We start from the raw sequence: 9,830 nt of genomic DNA, 5'->3' as shown, positions 1-9,830 counted from the left end.
GTAAGCTCAAGTTCAAGTCAAGAAAATGACTTGGAAAAAAAATTGTTGCAATCATAAATATTTGATATTAACATTTTATTAATAGCAAAAATAAACAGAAAAAGTTGTTTGAGCCGCAAAGTAACATCCAAATCGGCCCTCATGATGTATTTGTGTTATGGGCATAGGGAAATTAATACCAAATAATTTGTAGAATTGATGGCTTATATAAGTCCCATTTATTTGTACAAAAATCCTACACACACTAGCAAGTTATATTTCTAGCTAGGTTATATTACCCTCTTGCAATGGGATTCCGTCCAAGGATGTCGATGCTCGTTCTCACTTTGTTCGAAATGTTTTTCTCGCTTGGTGCCACAACAAAAAACGCAACTTTTGATCAAAATTATTATGTAACTTGGGGACAAAATCGTATTTTGTTTTTTAAACATGAACAAGAAGTTCAGTTGTCGTTAGACCAATCTTCAGGTTTTGTTGTCATTCTAAATTGAATTAGAGTGTTTCACATTTGAACATGCATCTAGGCATGTATGTCTTCACTTTCTTAACATAATTATTTATTCGGTCTTTAATTTATAGGTGCTGGATTCGGATCTAGATCATATTATGAATCTGGATTCTTTCAAATGAGGATTAAACTACCAGATAAGGATTCGGGTGGCGTCGTTACTGCTTTTTATGTACAATAGAATACTTAAAACTAATTTATTTAATGCTATTTTATAACTTTTCTTAATTCATTATAAAAATGAGTGAAGGTGACAAAGATGGAAAACCACTCATTTGACTAAAAAAAAAATGCTTGTGAATCTTTAATTAAGTTTTTAGGAAAATTATATGTTTTTTTCACTTACAAGTCATGACGGTTTTTTTTTATAAAAAGATCGGAGCCATTTCTTCTATACATTTTTCTTTATCGTTCCCGTTATACAGCTTGGTTTAATCGTATATAAGATGTTATGTAGTTACATTCAAACGTGGGCATACACGATGAGTTGGACTTCGAGTTCTTGGGAAACAGGCCGGGCAAACCCATCGTTTTACAAACAAATGTATTCGCACACGGGCTTGGCGGTAGAGAGCAAAGAATCCGTCTCTGGTTTGATCCCTCGGAAGATTTTCATTACTACAAACTCCTTTGGAACCAACATCAAATTGTGTAAGCACTTATATACTTAAAATGCGTTAGGTCTACCCGTCAATCAGTGGTGAATCCACGAATTTTTTCTAGTGGGTTCATTGCTTGTAGAAGCTCCAATTTTATAGAAACCGGGCGTAATAAAATTTAGGGTCGGGTAAGGTTCATCACATAATAAAAATGATACCATAATAAAAAAAAAAAAAACATATGTTGATCATCTCAATACAACCACAATCGACTCGTTTTAACGGTTTTCTTGCCAGGTTTTTCGTGGATAACATGCCGATTAGGGTATACAAGAACCGCGTAGTACATGGTGTAGCCGGGTACCCCCATAGACCGATGCAAGTGCTTGTAAGCTTGTGGGATGGATCTAATTGGGCCACTGATGGAGGCAAAACCAAAGCTAATTGGACCCAAGCACCATTTCAGGCCCACTTTCAAGATTTTAACATTAATGGTTGCCGTTCAAACCCACATAGCCCAAATAAGGATTGTTATTCCACAAAGTACTGGTGGAATAATAGAAATTATTTGCAGTTAAACAGTCACCAAATGAGAGAATTAGCGGCTGTGAGAAGAAAGTATATGACTTATGACTATTGTACTGATAAAAATAGGTACCCTATAGCTCCAGTAGAGTGCCTTGAGGGTTGAGGAGTAAAATAGTAATTTTACTATTTTAGTATTAACTTATATTGGGCTGGGCTGGGTTGGGCTTAGCCTGTTATACATTTAACTGCCCGTATTTTATTTTACTAGCAATAAAATTGAAACCATATGTACTTGATTTCCTAAAAGTTTAGTATTGAAAGAGTAATGTTTTTTTTCCAGTTATTTTTCATGTTATGAATTTACATCGAGATAGTTGGTAAACGGTCAACAAGCTGTGCCGCTTACATGTTAAATTGAGTAATTGGTTAGGCTAAATGTGCAAATTCTTTTTATGAGCTAGATGACACACAATTGTAAATCGTAATACTATAATAGCATCAGCAATGCAGATGCCCCCCCCCCCCAAACACGGCAACGTCGCAAGGCAAGGGGGGGTTGTCACGCGCCTGGACGCCCCCTCTCGCAAAATCCGCTCGAGGATGTTCAATCCACATATGTCTCCCTTCGTCTATCCTCCATATTGGTCATGGACAACTCAAAAATGCCCTTTAGTGATTCTCTAACCTTAGGAGTGCTTCGCTCATATATATTTTAAAATGATTTCAAGTTTGTGAATTTATTACTTAGATGTTGAATCCTTAACAACATTGATGGTCCTTACTAGCTAACGTCGTTTAACGTTGTTAAATTTTTCAGTGTGGTTGTATAAAATGACCAAACAATATTGATGATGGGTGACGGTTGAAGATGAGGGTATTTGCTCATTTTACATGACTTAACCGGAAAATTTAACGATGTTAGCTAGAACGACCATCAATGTTATGAAAATTCAACCATAGGGAACACCTAAGACAATGTGTAATGGGCAATGAAGAGGCTTGATAACGTCCCTAACACCACCCCTCTAGGCGTTATAGGGGTCATGAAGAGGGAGGGACATTTCTAATATAATGCCAAATGAGACGAAAAAATTGGAAAGTCTTGATTGAAAGAGCATTAACCGTTACACATTTTTTGAATGAGCATTATAATGCTGATGTGGCGAAAAACTTCCCATTAGTGGGCATTAACCATTAAGGGTATACGGTGTGGTGCGGCAAAGGGAAGTGGCAAAGTGGTTTGCCGCGCGGCAACACCGCCGCCAACCCCTTTGCCGCGTCGATTTGTTTGTCGCTCGGTGACATATTGCCGATCGGGAACATGAGAGAGTGAGGGTAGTGAGAGAGAGGGGATATTATGGGTGGGGTCCATTCCCATCTCAACTAATCACAATTTTTTCCTTTTTTTTAAAAAAAATAGTTTACCACTTCACCAAGTGTTTAAACCATTGCCAACAATTTTCACCAAAGTTTAAATACTTTTGACTGATTGACATGGCGCGCTCTGATTGGTCGGTTTTTTGGTTTGCCACTTCAAAGTGTTTAACCACTCACCCTAAAGATGGTCTAAGTAATAAGTTTACAACCATTAAAATCAATTGTGTAATTATTAAACATTGAGGATGAATGGTGCAATATCTATAAAGCACGGAGACCAACCCCGTGGAGTTAACTCTATATAAAAATAAATAAATAAACAAACATCTTGATTTTTTAAACCCAAAGGTTTTTCATGCATAAACACTTGTAACTTGTGCTTTGGGGATTTTTCGAAAAATAAACTTGATTTTTTAGTTTAAACCCAAAGGTTTTTACCTTTTACAATTTTAACCCTACAAAATTTGTTTTTTTAAGTTTAACTCAAAACTTTTCATTATTTGCAATTTAACTTCACAACTTTTGTCAATTATACTTTTCGTCTTTGGTTTAACGTTTTTATGTTTCGTTACGTATAGTTCTAAATTTTTCGAGTTAATATGACGTAACGTACGAGTGTGGCTCAACTTTTTTATGTTTTGTTTCAAAATTTGCAAGTTAACACGGCGCAACGTGCATGTGTGGTTCAACGTTTTTACCTCTATTTTTTCATGTTTGACAGGTTCGCCGCAACACGCAGATCCTAGGTCGAGTCAGTGTTGGTGGTCGATCACGGTTGTGTGACATTAGTACTATCTGACACCGTTTACACCCCGCCGCAACGCGGGGTGTGCTTTGGGGGTTTTCCAAAGAAAAAATGGTTATGCATATGGTTGTCGTAACCTTGGCTTTAGAGGTTTTCCAAAAAAAATTTGATTTTTTTTACTTTTCACCCAAAAGTATTTCATAAATTACCTTTAACCTAAAACTATTTGTTTTTTTACTTTTAACCCAAAACTTTTTATCTTTTGCAATCTATCCTTACAACTTTTTTTACTTTCAACTTTGATCCTTTATAGTTTTCATTTTACGCAAATTTTCCGCTTTATGCTTGGTTCTAAATTTTGTGACTTAACACATCGCAACGTGCGTCTTTGGTTTAACGTTTTTACGTTTCGTTCTAAATTTTGCGAGTTAACACGACGCAACGTGCGTGCATGGGTGAACGTTTTTACATCGTCTATGTTTTCCTGTTTGACATGTTTAACATAACGTACAGGTCCTAGGTCGACTTAGTTATAACTAAAGAATCCCCGCCGCATTGCGGCGGGTCACAATTCTAGTTATTATTCATCATAAGAGAAAAAAGGGTAGTAAATATTTATTAACTAGACAAATAAAATAAAATACACGTGGGTAAGCTCAAGTTCAAGTCAAGAAAATGACTTGGAAAAAAATTTGTTGCAATCATAAATATTTGATATTAATATTTTATTAATAGCAAAAATAAACAGAAAAAGTTGTCTGAGCCGCAAAGTAACATCCAAATCGGCCCTCATGATGTATTTGTGTTATGGGCATAGGGAAATTAATACCAAATAATTTGTAGAATTGATGGCTTATATAAGTCCCATTTATTTGTACAAAAATCCTACACACACTAGCAAGTTATATTTCTAGCTAGGTTATATTACCCTCTTGCAATGGGATTCCGTCCAAGGATGTCGATGCTCGTTCTCACTTTGTTCGAAATGTTTTTCTCGCTTGGTGCCACAACAAAAAACGCAACTTTTGATCAAAATTATTATGTAACTTGGGGACAAAATCGTATTTTGTTTTTTAAACATGGACAAGAAGTTCAGTTGTCGCTGGACCAATCTTCAGGTTTTCTAGTCATTCTAAATTAGAGTGTTTCACATTTGAACATGCATCTAGGCATGTATGCCTTCACTTTCTTAACATATTTATTTGATCTTTAATTTATAGGTGCTGGATTCGGATCTAGATCATATTATGAATCTGGATTCTTTCAAATGAGGATTAAACTACCAGATAAGGATTCGGGTGGCGTTGTTACTGCTTTTTATGTACAATAGAATACTTTAAACTTAATTTATTTAATGCTATTTTATAACTTTGCTTAATTCATTATAAAAATGAGTGAAGGTGACAAAGATGGAAAACCACTCATTTGACTATTGTTTGTGCTTAAGTGGACCATTTCACACTATTTGCACCAATGAAAACTAGAAGCAATTAGTGTTTGTTGGTTTGTTTTATAGGACCATGTGTAGTGGTTAAACAATATAATGCCCTCACCATGGGGCGTTTTGCGCCATGTGGCAGCCTAGTCAGCAAGGGGCATTATTAGGCGTTTTTACAAAATGGGTGTAGTGGGGATGTGGGGTATTATGTTAAATGAGATGTAAAATAATTAAATAAAAAAAAACCTCAAAAAATTCTTATTGGATAACATATAAATGAGATGGAAGATGATTGGAGAAGAGGATTGGGGCAAGGCGTTTTAAACATAACGCTTAATCAAAAATTTTTCAAAAAAAACGCTCTAAAACGCCCCATGTAATGGGTTCCAGGCGTTTTGGGGCGTTATTTTGCAATTTTTTTTAAAAATCACGCCCCACTACGGGTAGTCTAAAGAAAGTAAAAAAAAAATGCTTGTGAATCTTTAATTAAGTTTTTAGGAAAATTATATGTTTTTTTTCACTTACAAGTCATGAAGTTTTTTTTATAAAAAGATCGGAGCCATTTCTTCTATACATTTTTCTTTATCGTTCTCGTTATAGCTTGGTTTAATCGTATATAAGATGTTATGTAGTTACATTCAAACGTGGGCATACACGATGAGTTGGACTTCGAGTTCTTGGGAAACAGGCCGGGCAAACCCATCGTTTTACAAACAAATGTATTCGCACACGGGCTTGGCGGTAGAGAGCAAAGAATCCGTCTCTGGTTTGATCCCTCGGAAGATTTTCATTACTACAAACTCCTTTGGAACCAACATCAAATTGTGTAAGCACTTATATACTTAAAATGCGTTAGGTCTACCCGTCAATCAGTGGTGAATCCACGAATTTTTTCTAGTGGGTTCATTGCTTGTAGAAGCTCCAATTTTATAGAAACCGGGCGTAATAAAATTTAGGGTCGGGTAAGGTTCATCACATAATAAAAATGATACCATAATAAAAAAAAAAAAAACATATGTTGATCATCTCAATACAACCACAATCGACTCGTTTTAACGGTTTTCTTGCCAGGTTTTTCGTGGATAACATGCCGATTAGGGTATACAAGAACCGCGTAGTACATGGTGTAGCCGGGTACCCCCATAGACCGATGCAAGTGCTTGTAAGCTTGTGGGATGGATCTAATTGGGCCACTGATGGAGGCAAAACCAAAGCTAATTGGACCCAAGCACCATTTCAGGCCCACTTTCAAGATTTTAACATTAATGGTTGCCGTTCAAACCCACATAGCCCAAATAAGGATTGTTATTCCACAAAGTATTGGTGGAATAATAGAAATTATTTGCAGTTAAACAGTCACCAAATGAGAGAATTAGCGGCTGTGAGAAGAAAGTATATGACTTATGACTATTGTACTGATAAAAATAGGTACCCTATTGCTCCTGTAGAGTGCCATGACCATGAGCCTTGAGTAAATTAGTAACTTTAGTATTAATTTGTATTGGGCTGGGCTAGGCTAGGCTCATGCTATTATACACTTAACAGCCCATATTTTACTAGCAATAAAATTGAAACCATATATATGTACTTGATTTCCCAAAACTTAGTATTAAAAAAGGAGTAAATTTCAAAGTTCATCCTTTATCTATGTCTAATATATCAAAGTATGTCCTTTATCTTTAATAACCTCAGAAAACATCCTTAATGTTTGAAAAACCAATCAGGTTATGTCCTTTACCCTAAACCTTGTTTGTTTTCCCAGTTAAGTTAGGTCACGTGAGAAGCACATGAGGACATTAATGTCATTCTACCTAACAATTAATGTGCCCTGTTATAAAAACCCTAACCCCCACATCTTCTTCTCCATCTTTCAATCCTGCGTAAAATCATTAAATTCAATAATGCAAAAGATCCACACACGCATACGATACAAAATCATTAAATTCAAGACCCACCTCCATCTCCCCCATTTCTGTAAATACAAAACAACTTTACTCTAACCCACACCCATCATCATCATCTCCAGTTTCAAATCTCAAAAATGCCTATATTGCCCTTCAAGCTTGGAAATCAGCTATTAAAAGTGATCCAAATGGGTTACTAAACTCATGGGTCGGGTTAAATGTGTGTGGTTACAAAGGTGTGTTTTGTGCAGATCCGAGTGATGAAATGGGTGATCCATCTGAACCGGTAGTTGCAGGTATAGATCTCAACCATGGTGAGAGGCGGTGGCGGAGGTGTTTAAAGGAAGGCAGTGGCAGAGGTGTTAAAGGGAGGCGGTGGCGTCGGTGCTTAAAGGGAGGCGGTGGCGTTGGTGCTTAAAGGGAGGCGGTGGCCGGGTGGTGGTGATGGTCCGATGGTGTCACAGAACTGAGATTTGAGAAGATTGGTGGTGGTGGCCGGGTGGTTGTGATGGTCGGGAGGCGACGACCGGGTTGTGATTGTGGAGAACAAAGATTGTTGTTTATGGTGATGGTGGTGGTAGAATGGTTGTAGCAGCAGGAAGTTTTTAGAGAGAGAACTTAGAGAGAGAAAGATAGTAAGATTTATGAGAGAGACATGTGTTTTGAAGATCTGGGTTTTGTTTGAAGTTTTGAAGATATAATGTGCAGATTATGAAGCTTATAAGATTTGAATTTTTTATAATTTTATTTTTCTAGTATTAAGGTAAAGACTAATATACCCTCATGTGCTTTTCACGTGACCTGACTTAACTGGGAAAACAAACAAGGTTTAGGGTAAAGGACATAACCTGATTGGTTTTTCAAACATTAAGGATGTTTTCTGAGTTTATTAAAGATAAAGGACATACTTTGATATATTAGACATACATAAAGGACGAACTTTGAAATTTACTCTTAAAAAAGTAATGTTTGATTTTGTTTTTCTTCTAATATTATAAATTGCAATTTGTTTATAGGTCAAATTGAGTAATGAGTTCGACTAAATGCGTAAATATTTTTTCTAAGTTACATGACACACACACTTGTAACATTATAAGTTTATAACAATATCACCAGCGGGGTTGCCCCACAAATACGGCCAAGTTACAATGCTAGGGTGGCCATAGATGGCTCCAAAAACCCCCGTTGGTGATTTGGTGATGCCTTGGACTTAAAGAATGTTTGGTTCATAAATATTTATAAACGATTTGAAGTTTGTTAAGAGAATTAAAATATGTCATGTATTCGTGTGTATGTTTGATAGAATATATTGAGATTATGACCTAATCCTATTTGGTTTGTACATTTTTTCGAATAAATTCAATATATAAAATAACGATAAATAACAAAATTATCCTTCATTATGTTTTTCGGCCTTTTATTTTTTATTTTATAATAGTACTGTAGAGGAATATATCCGAATTCTCCTAACGGGATGACCCAACCGTCTTGGACAAATGGATTAGAATCCCATAGGGAATTAGGGTAAACTCCACCTATGACTATCATGCACCCCGCACGCACCGTAACACTCCCTATTGACACACCTTGAGCATGGAATGTTTTTCACCAATGAGAGCAAGACTGGCATCGGCTAAACTATTATTCTAGTGGGGAACCAACATAGTTACTTAGTTAGTATATTTACTCTCACGCCGGAGAGTGGTCACAGGGAGGACTCCCTGCCTATGAGGAGACTAATGGCGTGTTTTGGTTTGTAGAATTTGCTTCAAACATATCCGTGGTTCTCGAAGATGTCTCCCCATGGATATAGATCCAAACTAACCCGGCTAGGATTTGTTTCTTCATTGGCGTCATACGTAGGATTCGAACCCATGCCCACATTGAAATATATTCTTATATTTTTTTTATTCTTAAAAAAAACTCTACAAAGATACATTTTATAAAGTTACTACTAAAAATATAATAAATTAATTATGTATGACTAAAAAAAAACCAACTCATTGGACGCCGTTGATCTTGAGGCTACTTGAAATATGGCAATTTGGGGATACGTATCATCATCATCATACTCAGTAAAATCACACCAATAACAAAGTAAAGGTAGGGTCTGAGAAGGATAAGATGTAGACAACCTTACATCTACGTTGCTTCCAGTGAGACCCACAACTCGATAGTAGTTTTGCATCAAGCTTTGAACATAACGCACATAACACTTAGCAATCGGGACAAAGACCGATTAATGCATGTAAGGATGAGCATTTGGTATCAAATACCGATCCCGTCCCGTACCGATCCCGATCTCGAAAATACCGTATCGAATTTTTTCGGTACCGGAAACGGTATCCACTTTTTGACATTTTCGGTATCGGTATTTTCGGGATCAGTATAGGTTCGGTACGGTACCGGTAAAATACCGACTTATACCTTCAAATACCACTACCGTACTGAAGAAACACTAGATAAATGACCGGAATCAAATAATCTAGTGGGTTAGGTTCTGCATAAAGGGTTGGTTCTCTCTCGTTTGATTCGAAGGAACAGATCTTCTTCTCCGGTGAACACTGCAAAACAGAACACCGTTAGTCTCGTCAAGGGGAGAAGGGGGGTTCTCTCCTTGACCCGACTCCAGCGTATCGACATATTTTGGGACCTTACCCCTTCAAATACCACTACCATACCGATACCGTACCGTATCGACATATTTTGGTATCGGTATCGGTACCCAGTT

General features: G+C 36.7%; 2 protein-coding genes across 2 annotated transcripts; both read left to right on the top strand.

Moving 5' to 3' along the window:
* The first annotated feature begins 215 nt into the window (after positions 1-215).
* Positions 216-1,978, top strand: LOC110880642 (xyloglucan endotransglucosylase/hydrolase protein 2-like). The gene is made up of 4 exons (XM_022129123.2): positions 216-468; positions 580-680; positions 966-1,159; positions 1,405-1,978. The coding sequence occupies exons 1-4, from the start codon at positions 288-290 to the stop codon at positions 1,796-1,798; spliced, it is 870 nt and encodes a 289-aa protein (XP_021984815.1). The 5' UTR covers positions 216-287; the 3' UTR covers positions 1,799-1,978.
* A 2,645-nt stretch (positions 1,979-4,623) lies between these two features.
* LOC110880643 (xyloglucan endotransglucosylase/hydrolase protein 2-like) lies at positions 4,624-7,797 on the top strand. Its single transcript, XM_022129125.2, has 4 exons — positions 4,624-4,875; positions 4,978-5,078; positions 5,828-6,021; positions 6,267-7,797. The coding sequence occupies exons 1-4, from the start codon at positions 4,695-4,697 to the stop codon at positions 6,664-6,666; spliced, it is 876 nt and encodes a 291-aa protein (XP_021984817.1). The 5' UTR covers positions 4,624-4,694; the 3' UTR covers positions 6,667-7,797.
* Positions 7,798-9,830: the final 2,033 nt, after the last annotated feature.

The sequence above is a fragment of the Helianthus annuus genome, chromosome 10 (genome assembly GCF_002127325.2).
Source record: "Helianthus annuus cultivar XRQ/B chromosome 10, HanXRQr2.0-SUNRISE, whole genome shotgun sequence".
In the NCBI taxonomy this organism is placed as follows: Eukaryota; Viridiplantae; Streptophyta; class Magnoliopsida; order Asterales; family Asteraceae; genus Helianthus; species Helianthus annuus.
This window is presented reverse-complemented; position numbering and strand designations above follow the sequence as displayed.